This window comes from Mugil cephalus, chromosome 22 (assembly GCF_022458985.1).
Source record: "Mugil cephalus isolate CIBA_MC_2020 chromosome 22, CIBA_Mcephalus_1.1, whole genome shotgun sequence".
Lineage (NCBI taxonomy): Eukaryota > Metazoa > Chordata > Actinopteri > Mugiliformes > Mugilidae > Mugil > Mugil cephalus.
Window position 1 is genome coordinate 8,972,834 of NC_061791.1, and position 21,701 is coordinate 8,994,534.

General features: G+C 40.9%; 1 protein-coding gene across 5 annotated transcripts; it reads right to left on the bottom strand.

The window, feature by feature from the left end:
• Window positions 1-410: 410 nt before the first annotated feature.
• Window positions 411-14,950, bottom strand: LOC124999669 (proline-rich protein 5-like). Of its 5 annotated transcripts, XM_047574631.1 has the most exons (11): window positions 14,782-14,949; window positions 13,491-13,693; window positions 11,731-11,813; window positions 9,589-9,780; window positions 8,694-8,774; window positions 7,159-7,265; window positions 5,575-5,666; window positions 5,338-5,478; window positions 1,726-1,870; window positions 1,258-1,542; window positions 411-1,177 (listed from the first exon to the last, which is right to left on the bottom strand). In XM_047574631.1, the coding sequence occupies exons 3-11, from the start codon at window positions 11,754-11,756 to the stop codon at window positions 822-824; spliced, it is 1,425 nt and encodes a 474-aa protein (XP_047430587.1). In that variant the 5' UTR covers window positions 11,757-11,813; window positions 13,491-13,693; window positions 14,782-14,949; the 3' UTR covers window positions 411-821. The 5 variants fall into 5 exon arrangements, with proteins under 5 accessions (XP_047430587.1, XP_047430589.1, XP_047430586.1 ...); XM_047574633.1 differs by lacking the exon at window positions 13,491-13,693 and having other exon boundaries at window positions 9,589-9,771; window positions 14,782-14,950; XM_047574630.1 differs by lacking the exon at window positions 13,491-13,693 and having other exon boundaries at window positions 14,782-14,950.
• Window positions 14,951-21,701: the final 6,751 nt, after the last annotated feature.

Sequence of the window (21,701 nt, forward strand, 5' to 3'; positions counted from 1 at the left end):
GGTTTGAAAAGAGGCAAACCAAACTGACAAGATGGACGTCTAACAAAACGACAAAACTTTTAAGAAAGTTGCAACAACTGCAGCTGTAGACCAGTACAGAAATATGCTTTTAGCTCAGATCTTTCAGTCAGTTTGATATCGCTGAGGACTGAATTAACACTGAGATCAGCTTTTATACCAGGCACAATGGATTTTCCCCAAACATCAAAGCAGCCGAGATATAATCTTGCATTATGCCTATCACTGATCTCATGTAGATGAGGGTTAAAACCAAAGAAAAAATAAAAAAATACACTGGAACCAGTTCCTTCTTCCACTGAATAACTACTGCAAATAGCAACTCCAGTTTCAGTTAGCTCAATGTACTAGACATACTTATACAGATAAAGACACTAATGACACAAAAACCACCAGGTTTAGACTTGTATTTAAATATTCAAAATAATATTTAATAGTCCAATAATTAAAACATGTTCATATACTTTACTATATGTTAAAAGTTTGAATTTGATTGTTGAAGTTGTTCAGTATGATGCTGAAGATATTTGACTCTGGATTGTGTCGTCAACAGTGTGTCCTAACCTCTCCTGTCAGCTTTTATCTTCATTAGTGATAGTTTAGTTTGAAAGAGACTGATGTCATCGTAGCTTCCATTCCAGCCGGGGGCTTGGACTTTAACATATGAACCAGCCATCGTGAAGTTTGTTTTTAGTGATAAACATCGTATAGAAAAATAATTCAGTTTGAAAGAATCCCTGACGGTGCGTCACAGGGTGTGAGGAATGTCAGTCATGGCTCATGGATCGCTGTGCGTCCGTTTGTCACGCCACGCTCTGCCGGCTGCCGCTGTCCCTGCTGTGCGTTGACCCTCCGGAGCAACGGCGCGAGAAGTCCAGAAAGATGCCGTCGAACTCCACCTCCGAGTCCAGGGACTCCGCGATGTGGTCCATCATGATCTCCGGGTTGGAGGACGGGCTGGGACCGGAGCTGGCGTCTTGAGTCAGCGCTTTGGAGGACGAGGGGGAGTCGGACGCGAGGGAGCAGGTGCAGTGCGTGTCCTCGCCTGGGGAAGGATCCGGGAGGATGCAGGGGGAGTGCTGCTGTGGCTGCAGAGCGTGGGGAGTTGAGGGGCTGTCAGCATCTTCGGAGCAGGGATCCTTGCTTGACGTTAGAGCGTCTGAACGAAGAACAGTAAAACGTTTAGAGCTATTTCTTTTATTTTCTGTTTTTTATTTTTATTTATCTGTGTATTCTCACCTGATAGAGCAACAAAGGCAGTGGAAGCTGAGGAGTGGCTGGCGAGACTGGACGTGCTGGCGTTACTGGCGGCAGATCTGGCTACAGGGCTGCTCTCCTCCACGCAGGAGGTCATCTCACAGACGGAGTGTCGTCTGATCCCGCCACCGCCTCCCGTGGAGGAGTCCATGTCGTACTCCACTACGGGCGTCAGCATGGGAACGTTGTAGCTCTTAGAGCGGACTACTGGGTTCTTGGCAATGGGAGAGTTGCCTGCCTTGGCGGGCCAGCGCTGCAGTCGCTTTTCTAAACAGAGCGATGGAAAAAAAAAGATTAGCTTTTAATTTTGATTGCTTTATAATTAAAAACACGCCTCAGATCACCATGGAAAACCCAAAGTACAAGTAACTATATAAACATTAGAGCATGGAACATTTAGAAACGCTTCCACTGGATCTTTTCTGCGGATTCAAATAAACACAAACATACCTAGGAGGCAGGAAGAGCAGTGCAGATTGGACGATCCGTCTCTGGAATATAAACCGTGAGTCCCGAGGTAGGGCGACACCACCTTCTGGATGAGAGACTCCAGACGAAGGTAGTCATCTGTTACACCTTTAGATTCGTGCACCCCCTGGGTCAACGGCACACAAACACAAGCGGTTGTGTTAGCAGGCTTTTTGGCTGCTAGTAATGGAAACTTTTAAAGCCGTGAAAACATTTCCGGGAAAGAACAAAAGGAGAAAGAGCCCAATTTGGCTTTCTGTGATTTTTATCAATAGCTAACTGTGAGCAGAATGAAAGATCTCTGATAGGCTCGTTGACTTTGGTTTAAAACTAAATGGTGCGTACGCAAACACAACAGGAGACTTTTCAGAGCTCTGGCTGGAAGTAAACCTCAATAAAGCGCTGAGCGGATCTGGTATGAAGGTTGTATAAACATATATAACCATCAACACTGTGGCTTAATTAAGATAAAGAGAAACCACAACAAAAGAAACGTGTGTCACTGATTTAATACATGACAGTATAGAGAGACTGAACTGCTGTGAGGACCAGTGACATAAGTGTAACACTGAACTCCACTGTTTTGTCTTGGTCACCATCAAAGTCTGAGAGTCTGTGTTTCAGCAGCATCAACTAATAATTGATTAATTGGGACATTTGGTTCTTGTAGAGTAGTGTACAGTGGATTTTAAGGACCTCAATGATTAGTCAACATGCACCAAAGTCTCACTGGTCGGAACATCCTTCCTGGATTAATCTGTTATTTTTGGGCGTCAGGAGAGACAGAAATGAAGAACGTTAACTGTTTACTTTGACTCGACTCCAAACTAATTGATGCCGTGTTAGGGAGGTCGTCTCCGCAGCTGTGAAAGTCAGCAGTTTGCTTTTGTTACAGCTCCACAACCAAAATGACATCATCTGAAGGCAGTCGGCTAACGTGTCTGCCTTAAGATCTTCCCCGAGTTGGAGACTGACGCTGTTTTAATATAACATATTAAAACATGTTAAAATGACTTCACGTACGGTCAATTATGATTCTTTTAAGATAATTTAGCTACCAGGCAGAATGTGCTCAAAACAATGAGAGTGATGAGCCAAAACAAGTAGTTTAAAGACTTATTGAGTCAAAGACTCAAAAATGATCCCAGCTGTTGTTTTGTTTTGTTTTTTTGCAATATCTTTGTCATTTTAAAATTTTATCATTTAATCTTCCATGTGTTCCTCAAATAAGTGGTCTGGGCCATTTGGCTTTTGTATCTAATATTTTTTAAGTAATTGCTTTTTTTGTATCAGTACCCAAAGCATTTTCTGTGTGATATCAAAGGTTAACCCTGGGAAAGTAAGATTTTTATCAGTTGAGGTACTTAACCACCACCACCGGGGTGTGACGACTGGGACATAAAGTAATTCTATTGTTGACCGAAATATAATCAAAAAAAACAAAAAAAACAATCACTAACCAAAATGAAAGAAATTTCTTAACTTTACAGCATAAAACACATTGATTCTAATTGGTAGGTCGTGCATCTAAGGGTTAAAGCCATCACCCGGTCTTTAAAGCAATAAAATATTGTCAGCACTTCAATAAAATTCAGAACCACCCTTAAAATTATTGTATATAAATGTTCACACTGAGGGGTGAAGCACATCTGGGCCCAGACCTCGCACTCAGATCAATCAGGTTTCAATACTCTGAATCATTGCATGAAAACCGCAGCAGAGAAACAAACCACATAAATGGGGCAGACTTCAGTGAACTGGCGTCACAGCGCTGTAACAGGATGAAAGGGAAATCACTAACAGATGAAACAAGAAGAAGCAAAAGCTGCGTGCACTCGTTGCAAGAAATTTTATCTTACAAAACCCTTTTCTTAACTACGTTCCCGCCGTCTTTCATAACTTTGAGTCCAGTTCTGTTTTTCTCCTCTACTGGTGTCGGTCAAACTAAAAACACCAGTTTCAATTACTCTGTAATTTATCTATATACAATGTATCCAAGGAAAAAAAAAAAAAAGAAATACAATGCTTTGTATTTCTTCAGTTTTCTCTCAAGAACACCTCCCTCTCGCTCTTTCTTGCTGTCTAATCTTCTCTGACCGAATCTGGAAGGAGCAGATTTGGGTCAATGAGTCACCAAGTAACCCAAACACAACAAGAAGTAGACACGCTCGTTCATTACTGGACTTTACGCAGGACAGGTAACTTGATAATCTTTATGCAATCCAAACTACAAAGACTGATTCTTAATTTATAATCTTTGAGAGGTCGAAGGCGTTGAAACGTCTTTAAGGTTTAACACGCTCTGAGTAAGTAGAATTTCTCTCGATTCACTTTTTTCAGAAATGACCTTAGATTGAATTACTCAGCTGGTGTCCTCTTGTGTACTCAGAAACACAGACTTCTGAGAACTACAGTAATGATCATTTCCCCCTTTGGCTGTAGTCATGTTCTGCACGTTGAAGACCAGCTCGGTCAAAAAGGGATTTTCCGCTTCGAATCGTTTTTATGGGCCGATAAAGCCACCAAAAATGATTCAGTGTAAAACTGATTACTGAGTACTAATGTGTGACGATTGTATAAAAAGAACACGGGCTACGTCCATACGAGCAGCGGTCTCAAAAGAACGTAAGAGAGTAAAGCTCACGTAGTTAACTCGGCTAACTTGGAACCTCAGCTCTGCTACAACGAAGTGGTGCACACAGTGACGCACACAGTTTTGGCTACTTATAACATGCTCCAATTTTAATATTTGTCTTAATCTGAATTAAAATGCATGGTCTCTGAAACCCTGAAGAATGTAGGAATGATTAGTTTAAAAAACGTAAGATATTAGCAGACTTTTTTTTCCACAGGTGTCTTAATTGTGGCTGCATTCTGCATAGATGTGGGACCTTTTTACCTTTTTTCTGCATGCTGGTTCATTGCCATGGCTTTATGTTTTACACTAAATGCAACTAAGCCATTATTAATACACCACTGCTTTTCCTGATGTGACGAGTCAAAACGTCTGCTGTGAAAAGAGCTATGAACCTTGAAAGGAGGAGGGTCAGAATCTCAAATCTGTCCTTCGATAGTGAAGCGTGCATCAGTTATGAGTGAAATTAAAAACTTGACGGCATGTTAAGTTTAAAAACTCTAGTAGTGAGTTAAAGTAAGTAACAATTTATCGTGTGGAACGACAACACGTGCAGTAACTGTAATAAACTCGCGTTACCTGCGGAGACAACAGATGGATGTTTTTGACTCTTATTACTCTGCAGACAAGACAAACTCTTATGACAGTGTAAATACGGATAATTGACCCAGACAAACACAGTGGCAGGGAGGTGCAGAGGCTACCGAGTGGTCATGGGAAGAAAACTGTGCTCTGTGAACACACTGACATTCACTTCCTGTGAGATCCCTTTGCAAGGAAAAAAAAAAAAAAAAACAAAACACAACAACCCCTCTCTCTACCCTCGGCTCCTCTCCATCTGTTGACATTTACGCTCACCCCACATCAGTCGAGCATGCTAGCGCTTACCATATGTTTAAGGATGAGAGAGGCCGCGTGAGAGACTCTTGGTGGAAGAGGGGGAAACATGGAAGGAATACCTGCAGTATCAGCAGCATCTGTATGATGGAGGGAGGAACCCTGGCTCGCGGTCGAGACAGCGCCTCGTCCAGTTTCAAGTTGAGGGTGATGATGTTCCTAAAGTGGAGAAGAGCCAGCTGACGCACAGACGGCTCCTTTCCCTGAACGCGCACAAACAACCCACGTCAGCGCAACCGAGGTGTTAAAGTGAAACGTGGTTTAAGGAAAGCTTGGTGAGCGTGCTCGGGTGAGCGTACCTGCACGGGGTAAAAGATGGCCTGCAGCATGGACAGAACGTCACAGAAGAAGAAGTCCCACGTGTCGGCCAGAGAGTCCAACAACTTCTGACCTGTGATGCAGTCAGGAACATAATCAGAGTCAAAGACAGAAAACATACTGGTGTAAATCAGAGCGTATATTTCTTATCTGTGTACAGTATATCTATAAAAAAAAAAAAGAGCAAAGTCCATCGGGAAATCAGATGATAAGCGTTAACATCTGATCTGATAAGGGGCATTAAATGACTGGACTGAACAGACTGGATACAACGATCACAACAAGCTGTAAACGTAACATCTGAAAAAAAAGTCGCTTTTCTATTCGTTCTGTTTTGGCCTCATACAGCAACATGCCTGCAACCCAACATAATGTAAAAAGAAATAAAGTAACACTTTTTTTTTACTAAAGACCACAACTAAATCATTAGAAGAACTTTTAATATAATGTATAGAAACATATGAGAGAAGCTAAGTTGTTGAGTCATCTCTGGATTTGGGCGTTAATCTGTAAATATCACCAAAAATACCTGGGGGATTAAATCCTAAAGGGCTTACTTTGCATTTTACACCAAACTCCTCTCGATTCAACCCGAACAATGAGTCTGAGTGGCTGTGGTTTGTCTTATCTTAAACTTCTCACTGACAAGAAGTGCAGTTGACGTAAAGGATCACTTCCTGTCTTTTCGCTCTGACGACAGTGGTGAAAATCTGTCACTCTGTGTGTGTGTGTGTTATCATGTCAAAGGTATTTCATGTAAAGGTCACAGATTCGCCACAACAGAGAGAACATAATATCATTATCACCAATTCACCGTCTCCCCAGCATGTGTCTGTGTGCGTACAGGTGCGTGCAGGCCCTTTACTAGAAGTGACGCTGGGGGAGATAAAGCCTCGCAGTTCAATCTAATAGTTAACTAACGGGGTTAACTCTGCATCTGGAAGTCTAGTCAATTATTATTCTCTCCACTGTATCTGAGATCAGAGTCGTGTCAGACTGAAACAATGAAATCGGAGTTCCCCTAAAATAAATCACCAGCGCTGCGGACACTCACTTCAAAGCCAGAAGGGACGGCAATTTAATAGAGGAAGGAAATTCAAAAGTAAATGCATGTACAGCGGACGTTTGGCATGTAGTGACTTTAATTTCAGAGGAAGAAATAGAGATTATACCGTTTCCTCGCAAAGCCTGCGCATAACAACTTACAAATACTCAATCTTCTGTCTATGTAACATCTATTTATTTACTCTCAATATTAAGTTTGGATGTTCTCCAGGTTCTCGTGCTTCTTTTCACCGTCCAAAGACACGATTGTTGGGTTAACGGGTGATTCTAAATTGGCTATAAGTGTTTGGGATGGTGGATGAATATTTACAGACTGGGTTATTTGTAGATTTAATATCTGTAAATGTGGTTAAATGTGTGGATTTACTGCAGATGGATTATGAGACAAAAAAGATAGTAACGGACTAGACTAGTAACGGATGAAACATCAGACGGTCACATATTCTAAAAAGTTATATATAGTCGGTGTGCATTTGGGTACATGTACATGTTTTATGTACCTTCATAGTAGCGGATCTTGTCTCTGAGTATGACCATGCCTTTAGTGAGCAGCTGGTTCTGAAGGTACTCAGTAAAGAAGGAGCCCAGCTCAGTCTTCAGCAGCTGCCTACATGAAAAACAACAACAACAACAAAAACACACTGTTACAACATGAAAAGAGGGAGCGGCACTCACCACCTCACCTGTCAGGTCAGCTCTTCATTTATTTATTTGAATATTTACTTTGTGTTGAGTAACTTATGGTGGATCGCGTTTAGCTGATTAATACATTTACTTAAGTTAACATGTATAGATTTTTACACAAATATTAGTTAAACTGGTGTTTGTTTAGTTCGACCGCTACTCATTTTCTCCTTTGGAGGTTTTCCTGTTTGGAGCAGGTGCTCATGAAGTGCCACTTATCCACCAGGTGTTTCCAATCTGGGCTGCACAGTCTAGTGTTTAGAGGGGGATTGCTTTATTTTGCATTTTCTCTTCTGTCAAGTCTAGCCACATTAATTTAAGATTAAAATATTTGCTTTGAAGTTAGTGTATCTGAAATGGTTTCATTAAAAAAAAACTCTTTGTTTACATCCGTAGTTTCTTGTTTTATTGTTTCTATCTCAACCTTTGCACCTTAGTGCCGTCTGTCACTTTTTCCTGTGGACTCAGGTACCTGTAAGATCTTTAACACCCAGTATCACTGCTGCCAGATTGCATTTTCCCCGAACATTTATTCATTTATTTATTTGTTTTTGTATTACTCTGAATTCTGCTGTTTCATGGTCGTCATTCTGGGGAACTTTATTCCTCTTCAGAAGTCTGCTAAACTTCAATCCCTAACTCAGACACACAGCCACACACGAGCCTTGATGCCATTAGGCTGACGTGATGAGATTGCATTATGCAGACTGCACTGTTTAAACAGCAGTAGCATACTCAGGAAATGAGAAAAGACGTTATTCACACTGAAAGCTACAACAACAACATCTCAACATTTCAACAAGCCACATTTTCCATTGATAAACTGTTAACACAAGCGGGAAAAGATTAGTACTGACTGCACAGTTGTTGCGGAAAGAGACACGTCTAATCTTTAATGACAAGACGTCCCTGGACAAACGCAGCGCGTTTGGACACATTAAATTCCCTGTCTTGATAAAAAAATGCTGTATTTTCATGTGATGTGAAGCTTTTGTTGTTTTAGATACAGTCACTTGAATCAACTCACAACCTCAGGCCACGTTAGACGGTAACAAGAGCGGCCATCACTGTGCACACGTATGTTTATGTTGTATGTGTGGGGTAATATTTATATACCACACAGCGAGCCTGTTTTTCACAGTCCTGACTCAAGTGCCCGCAGCAACACTGTAATTAAACACACAAACAAACAGCAGTGACCCAGGAGTAACCTCCACCTGTCATTTCCTCTCGTTTTAAACTGATTTAAGGTGTTTTTCATTTGTATGATTTATTATAATTTCCTTAAATATCCGTTTAAAACTAAAAGTCAGGGTTTCAGAGAAAGAGACGAGAGAGAGAGAGAGCTAACCTGACACCTTCGTTCAGAGTGTAGAGTTCATTTTCTCCCAGATCCTTCCTCTGGAAAACTGAGATCACTGCATTGTGGATGCTGTGAATAAACACAGAGGAATGCGTTTAGAAGGAAACAAAGAAACAAAAAATTCCCGCAGTCAGACAACAGGAGTATAGTCTAGTTCAATTGACACAATTCCCATGGAAACAAACTTGCAACATGTTTTTCTCTTTAATTCGTCATGAAAACAAAAAGGAAACAAGTCCGACCGTGAAACACTTTATACGCGGATACTTTCAAAGAATGGAGGAGCTACGAGACAAACCCCCTCAACTAAAGATGAGTTGAATCCATCAAAGTGTCACAGGCAGGTTGACCAGCTTCAGTCAAGGTTCAAAAATGTTTCTCAAAGCCACACGGAGCCGCCAACATCTAAATATCCTACGGCAGTTTTACTTCTAGCTTTTAAGTTTAATAATAACCTCTGAGTGGTCTTCTTGTGAAAAGGAAAAAAAAAAAGAGAGGTCAAGCTTATGTGACAACAAACTGACACCGCTCTCTGCTATCCAGAGCCAAATAAAGCTGAAAACAACCAGAGAAAAGAGAGAGAGACCAAAGAAGAAAGGAACCTATGAGGCAGAATGAGATGAAAAGAGGAGTGAGGACTGGACGGCGATGAAGAGATGCGAGCGAAGGACCCTGAGGGAGGAGAGGCGGCTCATGCACATGTGCATATGTACAGTACGTAAAAAGAGGTTTCTATTCACGGCACGGATAATATGAGCCAGTAGAACTGCTGGGGACTTTAAATAAACACAAAAACACTCGCATGCATGGACAAAACCATTAACAATAATTATAAATAACATGCGCTAAAATTGCCCATAATTCAGAGTGATTTAAGAATGACCTGTTCCAGGTGGCGTTGGCTCCGGCCCTCCTCTGCTGGGTCCCTTTGTCCAGGTTACAGTCCTCTGCCAACCCTCCAGCTGTTCCTCCCTTCTCCCCGCTCCCCGCTGGGGTTTTGGCCTGCGAGAGGTCAGTCAGACTGGAGGACGAGCCCGTGCCCAAGCGCAGTTTGTTTTGGAGGCTCCTTGAAATCCAAAAGTGAGAAAGAGAAAGTGATTTATACTAAAGTATACACTTCCATATAGTTTTTGTGACGGCAAATAAAGATGTTGGAAGATGGAGCTACTTCTTTAAGTGATATTACCAAATTTTTCGTGTTTTCCACAAAATCCCTGCTGTATTTTTAAGACGTTTATTTATAGGAAAGCACTTTTTTTATTTTTTTTTATTAGCCATTTGATTATTTTTACACAAGCTGTACAGCCCAGAGATAGATGTACGGTTAAATCGGGACGAACGGGTGAAAAGGGGAGAAACTAAAATTGGGAAGGGAGAGATTGGGGGAAAGGAAGTTCGAGAATAGAGAAAGAAAGCGGAAGGATGACATAAAAGTGTCAAAGACCAACGAAACGCACAGAAAAAAAAAAGAGCAGAACAGAGCAGAAGACATCAAAGATGAAAAAGGAGGGGAGGAGTGTACAAAGAGGTGCAGGAAGAGGAGAAGATACTCTAAATATTGAGACTGTACCATGACTACAAGAATGAAAGGAGGAGTCTTCCAACTTTAATCACACGGAAATCTTAAATTATATGACAGCAGTGCATTCTGGGAACTATTTGACAACCAAGCAACTACTAATCATAGATGGGAGATGAACCATGAAGTAAAGATGAATAAATATACACTCTAATGGCCGTTTCGGTGTCTCGACAATTTCTGTAACACCTGAAAAATACGCAACATAACTGGTCACACTTACACTTCATGTACTTACTCTAGTAACTGAAAAGGTACGACATATCCCCACTCCATCTGTCTCTGTTTCACAAATCAGTTTTCCTCCTTTTTCTCTTGTTTTTTCCTTCCACCTTTACTCTCCCTGCCATTCCCTGCCCTCTCCTCTCTCCCACTTTACCTCTCTGTCTCTCCCTCAGTTTGCCAGTCTCTGCCAGTCGGTAACCATGTGACCCTGTGAGCTTTTGTGCCAGGCGAACAAAGGAACCCTTTGAGGTTCAAGAGCTGCCAAGAGGGAAGGGGAAGGATTTAAAGGTGACACACACTTCACTTCATCTTCCTCTGTGTGGGGCCCGGAGCGGACAGAAGCTGCATTCAAGCTGTTATCACATGTTGACTCAATTTACCCATCACTGCTCAATAATTCCTGTTTCGCTGCATTTGATTTAGTCTCTTCGATACTGCAGCGGTTTTATTTTTTCTTCTTAATCAAATACATATATGTAATAATCCATTCACAGTGAGTGAATGATATGAATTGCACACAAGAAGCAGAAGAAAGGGAGTAAAAATAGAAAGTAGCAGAAGAGAAAAAAGAATGGATGGAAAATATGGAGAAGAGGTGGTGTGTGTGTTTGTTGTTGGTCCGTCTGTCAACCTGGATCTTAGTTCAACTCCACATAAATAGGTCAGCGTGAGAAACAGGAGCCCTGGGCACAGACACGCACACACACACACAGACGCAGCTCACGTCAAAGTGAGGATGAGTTTCCAAATTCTCTCAGATAAATAAAAAAAAAAAAAGGTTCAGAGCTGTAGCTTGTGCCACTGAATCTGCACGCACACTGCAGGCAAAGGTTTCCTCCTGAAGAATACATGATGCAAACCCTAAAACAGAATCCGGAGATGCAGACGCAGCATCTCGAGATGATCCCTTTGTTGATCTTAGGGTGCTGATGTAATGCGGAAGCGAAATGCTTTTTTTGTTTTTTGGAACAACAGTCGAAATGTAAAAAATGCTGCAGTCTAATTACCGAACAAAAGAGGACGCCGCGGATGTTTGAGTGAAAGCATGAATGAGATCATTCAGGAATGCATGTGAGAGTCTTTCACTTTGATCCACCGTTGTGTGTCCCAAAGAAGGGAGACAAAAGTGAGAGAAAGGGGGAAAGGAAAAGTACTGGGCTGCAGTGAAACTGAATGGGACCTGCTGGCTGAAGTGAGTCGTGCATGCGTGTGTGTTCTTACTTCCTAAACGAGCCCTCTCGCTCCATGTTAGAACTGACAGATGGCTAGCAACCACCTTCCAACTGCAACCGGTGAATCGGCATCTGAAAAAGCGAGAATATTTGGTCAGATACCAACAAACGAACAGAATCAAACCTTGGGCCTCTGGGGATTTTCAAGTAAGGAAAAACTTTATCAGTTTTATCTTCTTTTTTTTCTATTGATTTAAAAACTTTACGAATGTATGAAAAGCTGCAAAAAAAAAAAAAAGAGCAACTGTCACAGCGGATCTCGGGCAGTGAAACTCACAGACCGACAGACGAACAGGTGTCTGCTCACCGTCTAGCAAACGAGACACTGTATTCTAATTAAATTACAGAGGTTGAGACAGACATTTGATCCTGCCAAACTCAAATGCCCCTACACACACACACACACACGCACAACCATAGATACTATGACATGCAAGTTCAACAAGCTAACGATGTGGTTTTGCCATGACCTATATCACCAAACCAAAACATTCTTCTCTTACAAAATGTGTACCACTTGCAGCCTGTGAACTGCGTTACCGTTTCAGCTTTAAATAACTGGACATTAAGCATGCACACAAGCACGGGCAACTCTGTCTGTCAGTTTTATTAACTGGGTTAAATTGAGAAGTGTTTCTCTGCTTGGGCAGTAGTCACACTATTGTGGTTCCAGTTTTACTTCCTGGAAATTAAATTTGCTTTGCAACATAGAACGTGACCTGTACTGACAGCACCACGACATTTATCTCGTTTATTTTTATTTTCAGTTATCTGGTCAACACAAACTATTCTTGACATAAACTTGTTTGACAACTTTGACCTTGTCCTTGAAGGAGATCTCTACGTAGAAGGGCAGATAGAAGTGTGCAGAGGACAAAAAGTTAATGTTATAGCTTTAACTTTGCGTCGAAGCAGCAGAGGTATATCTAAACCGAATAGCATACATGCAAAGTGGCTTTTTTCTGTTCTGCTGCTTGCATCTCTTTCTTCTCCCACACTTTAGAGCGGTTTAATGCTTAAGTGCTTAAGGGCACTACGACTGCGGTTGTATTGATTGTGGTTTTGAAAGCTTGAGAGCATCTGGCCAGATTTTCCTTAACAGTTCAGAGAATGAAACCAGTGATAATTTAAAATCTCTCTGTGCAAAGCCTCCCCCTCCCCCTCCTCCTCTTCTCTCGACTCTCCCCTAGCAGCAGACAGTTTACATTGTAAGTAGATATCAGGGACTCCACTGCTGAAAATTAACACCAGTAATCTGCTTCAACTGGAAAAAAAAAAAAGAAAGAAAGAAAAAAAACACACACACCACACACAGCATGCACCATTGTGCAGACTGGCAGCACGGCAGGAAAATTACCACCCTGCACCCAGACAAGAGCTAAAATAAACGTGCAGCAGGTTCGTCTCTTGAAGCAGTTGAAGCAGCCTCTTTGACAGAAAACCCAACCGCAACTTGTGGTAGCGCCGTAAACAAACCATTGCTGTATGTAAGAACTATGCTGACCTGACAGATACTCAAAGTTGGCGGCTGCTCTTCTTGCCCACCTGTCCGCTGCCAATGCTTAAAACTATTGAAGTTAGTCTTAAACTACACTAGCAACCTATATAAGAAGCATAAAGAAACATAAGGTTGTTGAAATTAGTTTCTAAAGTTTTCTAAAGCGATTTAAGCCACAAAAAAAAAGTGTTTCTCCAAGCTTCGCTTTGAGAAGGATAATGTCTCACCTAAGATTTTAAATGAGTACTCACTTTTTCTTGTTTTCCTCGCTCCGTTACAAAGCAGGTGTTCCCCGAGTTTAAACAACTGTACGGTGCCAGTGAAGGCTCTATCTTCCCTCTTCTCTTCGGTCCGCTCCTCGGACAGCGACGTCTCGAGGCTGCGCACGTTCTCCCAAAAAAATATACGATATCTGGCTTGGGACCGCGCGAGCTGTCAGCGCGACTCGCTGAGACTGTCCGCGAGCGAGACAGCGAGCGAAGGAGGGTGGGAGGGAGGGAGGAAGTGAGAAACGTAGAGTAGAGAGAGAGGGTTGCGGTGCGTGTATGTGTGCGTAGGGGACGGTGGGTGTGAGATGAAACCCATGGAAAATGTTTAGGGTACAGGTGTCAAACATGTCCACGCCCACCACAGAGTCTAATATGACCGCAGCTCACTAAGTGCGAGAACTACAAAGAAGAATGCTTTTTAATGGAAATAGCTGCTATCCATAATTTATCCAGCGTTTTAGTTAGAAGAAGTGGACAGGACACAACATTGAGACTCAGGACTAAGCAGCAGACCGCAATGTGCCCGAATTGCACTTATTCTTCTGAAGAAACTTGAAGGATTAAATTTGAATATTCTCCTACTTTACTTGTTCTTCTTTGCAATAAAACGAATGGGAAAAAATGTAGTTCTCCTTGCCTACAGGTTATTGTGCTATTAAGCGATGGAATTGGATATATGTGTGGAATAAAATGAGTTTGGCACCCGTGGTTTAAGGTTTATATTCTGTTTGTGCTGAGTATGAAAATAGGCGCATCTACACACAACAGTGGAAACAAAATACCAAAGTGAGAGATTGTCGCTGCCTCCACGTGCGTGGAAACTAACTCTTGGTGAAGCACAGTGAAACTTGTTTTGTTTTTGTTTTTTCTGCTTTTTTGCATGAGGTTGCAGGAGATCATTTGACAAGGTGGAATGGGGGTGGACGGGTTGGGCTTTTCAAATCTAACACTAATTCTTAGCTTTATGGAGGTTAAGATATTCAGCATTAGTTTGAAATAACAGATTTATTCGTCTGGGATTTGTAGTGCTATTGAACTGAAAATAATCCATTCAGGTGGATTTGGATTGAATATGGAAATCATCCTGTATTTATAACCTTTGTTTTCTATCAGAGCCTAATAGAGAACACTGGACATTGCACTGAGTGCTTTTATTGCAAATACAGACGGACACTCAGCAGCTACACTGGTTCCTGTGTGTGTGCATGTGTGTGTGTGTGTGTGTGTGTGTGTGTGTGTGTGTGTGTGTGTGTGTGTGTGTGTGTGTTGTTACCTCAGTGCCAGTCCTCAGTGCACAAGTGATCATCTGTCTGGCCCCATTAGCAGCACGCGCTATCTAATGCAGAGATCTCCTGCGTTAACCACAGCATCACATCCCACAAACTGCAATCTCTCTGCAGAGTGTGCACACACATCCAGCTCCACTCCTCTGTTACTGATAGTGCACCACACACACAGATTATAAACCTTGGCTCTCAGTCTCAACCATCCCTCCCACCCTGTAATAAGGAACAAGGTTTTATAATAGCAAAGTCGACAGGTCAAGGCCGGAAAGTTTCCTGGGAGCAGAAAACAGCCACAACACGGGTCACCCGGAAAAATACAGCTCGGCGCTTATTAATCACAAATCGGCCTTGTACACATTACTCCAACTTCACCCCAGAAAAGCAGTAAATGAGTGACATGAGATTTTCTTGTAGTTAGCGAGTGTTAGTTTAAGTTCAAACTCGTGACTTGAAAAAGAAACTAGTTTGTATTTTGATACCAGGAAATACAGGACCGACCTGCAGAAACTGAAAACTCTGCTTTGTTTAGCATCCACGTGAGCCAGAGCATCTGTCACTCCATCATTCCTTGCTAATGCCTCTATTTTGACTGAACCGTTTTGATGGCTACTTCCACACAACAAGAGAGCACGGTTTGAAAGGCTAGCCGCAAAGGTGCCTTATGGCTTTTCTGGTTCTCTTTCACAGCCTGATATGGTTTAGGGATAGCATTTGACACATCTGGTCTGAAAAAAACCACAATGCATGCTTGTGCAAGGCGACGTGAAATGCACTTTACCTTATTTACCTGCTTTGTTTTTCTTGCATGTTGTCTTTTCCATAGGTGTGAAACCTGTAAGCTTTGTGTAGAATCGACATCACACTTCCCTCGTGCGTATTTCACTTCCTCTCCTGCACACACACACACACACGTACACCCCTAGCAATATAAACTAGGTGGGGAGCTTCCCCTCCCTGGTCGATGTTATTATAGGGATAATAAAACAAAAATCTTAATTGCATTGCATGATATTATAGAAGTGTAGATAGGGACAAAACACTGATCACAATTAACTGAGTTAATTTTTTTTTTCAACATTACACATCATCAAATACTTAAGAGTTTTTTTTTTTTTTTTTTAAAGTTTAAAATACCACATCATTTTGACTCTGCAGCTGGTCTGTATGGAGACAAACAGGTTTGTTAAGGGCCCAGATACGCCCCATCTCCCCTGGTCTATTTAAACACACACAAACTTAGCCTGACACAAACAAACTCAAATCCAGGGAAACTCACAGAGATCGGAACAGGCACTTAAAAGCGCACTTTTCTGCCATAAATGCACTGGAATACGCCGCTGTCTGCAGGATAACTCATGTAATCTGGGCTGCGTAAACAGATGAGGGGAGAAAAGTTGCTCTCAGGTCAAAGGAAACAGCAGCAGGAACTTGTAATGACTCCACTCACGAGCCCACATCGCCCAGTGCAGACCTGCAGTGTGTGCTTACACAGCTACATGATTACACTAAACACAGCAAGGTTGCAACATCATCGCTACTGCATGAGGGCCGAACGGGAAATACATAAGAATAGAACAAAAATAAAACCCGTTTACGACCACCTTTTGACTTTGTCCTAAGTTGAGGACATTTTTCTGAGGTGATTTAAAGATGTTTCCTCAAGTCACTCCCGTTTCCTCATCGTATTCTTTATTTATAATGATAAAACAATGACTTTCCTGTGCAATCACCACCTCAGGGTGGGAATGACCGGCAACCTGCATTCACCCGGATCATAAATGTCCTCTTGTACACTTGTCGCGTCCAGGTTGTAGTTGTGAGGTTAAGCACTTCTTCATTCAAGGGCAGCTGAAGGTAAATGGGAAGCAGCTAATGAACAAGTTAATCAAGGAGAGAAAAAAGAAATTAGAAAAGCCAACAATTTACATAAATCTAATTTAATTGGAATAATTTATTTTGATGTCAGTGAGTATTTGCTGGACTAAATTAATATATTTATTATTATATAAAGTGTGAATTTCAAGGATATCACCTTATAAAGTTACATTTTTTTCCCTTAATGTTTTGCTGTAACTGATTTGTCCTTCAATGGGCCCATACGGAAACTCTACGTCATCTAAAGACGTTATGTAACAGGTGTTTATGTTAATTAGTGGTTGCTCCTGCTGTGGCGAAAACAGCCTGATATTTCACACCAACATAATGACTGTTTCCCACGTTTTTTTTTATAACCCCACTATCATTCTGTGACATGTTGTTTATGTTTTTAGCGGATTGTGACCACTAATTCATTGATGGTCACCATGTCTTTTATGTGCTGTGATAGTCAGAGAAACGTTTAACCTTTGATAAAACTGATTGTAAGCTGGAGAAACGTGGACCGCTTCCTGTTTTGTGCTGTAAAGCTACACGTAGGGTTTGACCTCAATGCATAATCTGAACGAAATTGACTGTTTTCTCACACTAAATATCTGTGGTCCCTGTTGTTCAACTGTGCTTCAAATGGGTCACATTACACAAGGTTGTTTTAAAAAGTGTTTGGTTGGCCTTTTTCAGGTTATGAAATAAGCTGTTGGCCAGTTAAGCACTTTGGTGCAGACTGATGTGTCTCTACAGGTATGGGATGGACTGGTATGACAATATAGACATTATAGAACTTTTCGTGTTGAACTTTTACATATTATTGTAATTTAGTCATACAGAGTTTTCTCCATAAATGCTGATATCCCCAACAGTCTTTCACTAAACATTCTCACTTTCTAATTCCCGCTCCGTTAGCTTGACAAACCGTTAGCTTTGGTGACTTCTGGATACCAATAGTTGTCTAATAGTGGTGTTTTAGCAAATAAAGCCACCTGTATTTTATGTCAACCAAGAGGTAGCAATGTGGATAGAGTAGCCTTCAACTACCAGGAATATGGAAGAGCCTGTAGCAGAGAAAGAGTAGTTACTAATGTAACCAAGGTTCTATGAATTTTCTATTTTTAGCGATCAGGAAGAATGAAACTGAATCTGGGAAAAGATACAGTGAAAGAAGAGGAACTGGAGACTGGAAGCATGTTCTATGAACAGCGACAGTGTTTTACTCTACTTCACTGCTAAAATTGGAAAGCATACTTTGAAGACTGTAGATTTAACGTAGCCCTTATAGCATTAGTTAGTTACTAATATAACCAAAGTTCTTTGAATTTTCCATCTTTGGTGATCAGGAAGAACAAAACTGAATATGAGAAAAGACAAAAAAAAAAAGAAAAGAAAGTGAATTCAGAAGAAGGATTACAGTCTAAAAAAGCAAGGATTAGCACAGATGTGGCTGTTATTCTTTGAGGATCGCTGAAAGAAGAGAAACTGGAGACTGGAAGCATGATATATGAACAACGACAGTTTAAATCTACTGCTAAAATTGGAAGACATACGTTCAAGACTGTAGATTTAACGTAGCAACTGTTACAATAGCCTATTAGCATTCAGCTTAAATTAGCTGCTAGCATGTGTAGTTGTCAGATAAATGGGATTCTATCACATTAACCTGAAAATGTTAACTGCATCCATTAGCTTGTGATGCCAATATGATTTTACAAGTGGTTAACTGATGATTACATGTAGTTTCAGCTAGTTTCTAACAACAATGCATATTTACAGACAAATTAATGAACGTGAAATGAAATGTGCAGACTATCAAAAGACAAAAAAAAAAGAAAGTAGAGTTTTCATTCACACGTACTGTAGGTTCAAGCACAAGTGAAATCTACAGCTCATTCTCGTACAGTTACATAATCTGAATCGAAGAACTGGCTGTTCCTTCAGTCTGCAATCTGTGCGTTTGTACATTCACCCACACACATGATATCTGAAGACCCCCCCCCCCCACACACACACACACACACACCCTCCCCTCCCTCTCAGAGCATCCTCTCGCTTCATTCTGCCATAGAAAAAGAAAAGGCCACTGTGATGTAAGCCTGCCACTAATTGGTCACGACAACAGGATGAATGGATGGCTGCCATGCATACGGCACACGCTAAACTCCTACTTACGCGTATTGTCTTAATTCATCTCCGCTCTCCTCTTTAACTTTCCACATTCACGCAGATCAGTGCTCCCCTGGACCAGCTGAAATGTGAGCACGACCGAAAAAGGATCACTTCCTGTATTTATATGTAATTATGTTGTACAAGGGGAGTGTTTACATGTAACTCGTCTATGTTTGTGTGGGTGTTGCATCTCATGTCTTGTGTTACATCAGAGTTGGCCAGATTTGACATACAACTAATTGCAAATGTGTGTGTTGTTTATGCTACGCTGAAAATATTATTAAATATTTGGTACAGAAGATTCTGGAGGATATTAAATGGATCATGATGCCTAAAGATTTAACACCGATGTAGCTGAATCCTAAAGCCGCACATGTATTTTGAGCAGATGCAACTCATTTTAAACCCAGACCTAAATTTGATATGTTCCCTTTGGAGTTTTACCAATTTTTTTGTATCTTACTATTGAAAAATCTACTTTTTATACTGTTACACAAACTGCATATTAAATGCACAGTTAAATAATATCTTTGTGATTTCTGTGCAAACATTTACTTATATATATCTACGGTAAAATAATTCACATATTTAGTTTTGCATGGGCAAATCGAAACATTTTACATGTGACAGGCCAATTGCGTGTATTTTTAATGCTCCATTAAGCATCCACTGAATGCTTGAGCGGACGAACTTAATTATTTACCTCTGCTGCAGGTGAAAGCAGAGTCGTTCTTGTCCCCAGGCTGCGGTAATCCAAACTTTTAATGTCAGTGGTTTCCTGTCAAAAATAAATAACAGAAGAATTTCCTCACGTGAGAAAAAAAGTTTCCACATCGCAGTATTATTTACAGTACTCATTTCAGGCTAATTTGTATGCTTTTCCACACGAATTGTTAGGCTTTTAAAAGGTGCAAGCGTAGCTCATAGGAAGAAGTGAAATATGTGTGGGAGATCTGTATTGAAGGGGGGATGTGAGAGGTTGTAGCCTATGGTGGGAGCAACGTCCGACCTTTAATGTCTGTGGATTTTAATAATAATCAAAAGTTTGAACAAAGTTTTTTTGGTTAAAAATTCATGGATGACATTAAACTTTGTTTCCATCTAAAAACATAACCACTTTGGAAAATATGCTTCATATTCAGGTCCATCAAGTATATACACTCACTGGCTACTCTATTAGGTACACCTGTTCAATTGCTTGTTAACACAAATAGCTAATCAGCCAGTCACATGGCTGCAGTTCAATGCATTTAGGCATGCAGAGGTGATCAAGACAACTTGCTGAAGTTCAAACCAAGAAAGGGGATTTAAGTGACTTTGAACGTTATATGGTTGTTGGTTCCAGACGGGCTGGTCTGAGTATTTCAGAAACTGCTGATCTAGTGAGATTTTCACGCACAAACCATCTCTAGGGTTTACAGAGAATGGTCCGAAAAAAGAGAAAAATATCCAGTGAGCGGCACTTGTGTGGATGAAAATGTCTTGTTGATGTGAGAGATCAGAGGCAGACTGGTTGGAGATGATAGAAAAGCAACAGTAACTCAACCAAGGAACGCAGAATACCATCTCTGAACGCACAACACGTCGAACCTTGAAGAAGATGAGCTACAGCAGAAGACCACACCAGATGCTGAGTTCTAGGGAGGTCTAACCTTTTACTAGAAAGGTGTACCTAGTAAAGTGGCCAGTGAGTGTGTATTGTACGTGTCTTACTACATTAGCCAAGACTACTAAAAGTTTCACTGTTTTAAGTGAAAAACTGTTACAATTAAATTAATATTTAAGACTACATCTCTTCTGAATGCGGAGTAAAATCCCAATCAAATTCTGTGTTATTTTTTGCAGTGCAGTATTCATATCATATCAGGAAGACCGCATGATGGAAATTTATTGTTATAGAGTACCGGTAAGTCTCATTTTCCTTCCTCGCTTCCTTCCTCGGGCCTCTGTTTCTTCGTGCTGGCCATTATTTTCACTGTATCCATGGTGACGGATAATAAGCACGGATTCACACCTAACAACGAGCCGTTTCCTGATTGGCTCGGAAACAAGAGGCTACGTCTGGATAACAGGAAGCAGGGCAGTAAATACTGAAGGTTGCGCAGTAAATAAAGTTCAGTGCTGGAGCCATGTGGAGGAGACAAGTACTGCAATAAGAGAAAGAAGAGACGAATCTGGTTGTCTGACTTTGGCACCTTTTGGGCGAGAAAGAGTCATTGTGATGCTGTATTTTTAAAATAATAAAAATAAAAATGTATCTATGGCTTTAGAGCAATTATTGCAATTTTTCGATATCCTGTTAAATATGTTTTGTACTCACCTCAAGAAGAAAGAAAGAAAAAATCTGAACCCTGACATGACCCTGAAAATACAAGCATCAATTTTGTCTTTTTTTTTTATTATTATTCGGTCTTCCAGTTTCATCGTTGGGTTTTGAGTTTTCAGCAGCAATAACAGCTAATTAGCTTATCACCAACATGTGTGCTATCCTGTAATGAGAGGTGTCCTCAGATATGCCTAACTAAAAACAAGAGAAAAAAAGTCTCCTTCCAGTAGTAAAACCATTTAAATCTACAACTACACAGACACAGAAGTATATACAGGTCAATCAAGTATTACTGTTGTTCATATTGATGAATAATTCCAATTTTATTACAGAAAAGAAAAGCTACAAAGTGTCAGTGGTGCACCTGTTAAATCATGCAGCCGAAACAGTAGTACTCATGGTCATACGTCTGTCTGCATCGTCTTATTTATTCTAAATTTGGTCCATTATGTTTTATATAATTCACTTTGAAATAGCCTGTTATGTTCGAACATGCGTCCTTTTATGTGTAGTAATGCAGCTTTAAAATAAAATGAGCGGTCAGAT

Coding starts and splice junctions, on each gene's coding strand:
- LOC124999669 (XM_047574630.1), bottom strand. CDS start 11,756: ATGGAGCGAGAGGGCTCGTTTAGGAA. Junction 7,266..8,693: donor ACTCTGAACGAAGGTGTCAG/GTTAGCTCTCTC, acceptor TTTTTCATGTAG/GCAGCTGCTGAAGACTGAGC. Junction 1,178..1,257: donor TGCCTTTGTTGCTCTATCAG/GTGAGAATACAC, acceptor TTCTTCGTTCAG/ACGCTCTAACGTCAAGCAAG.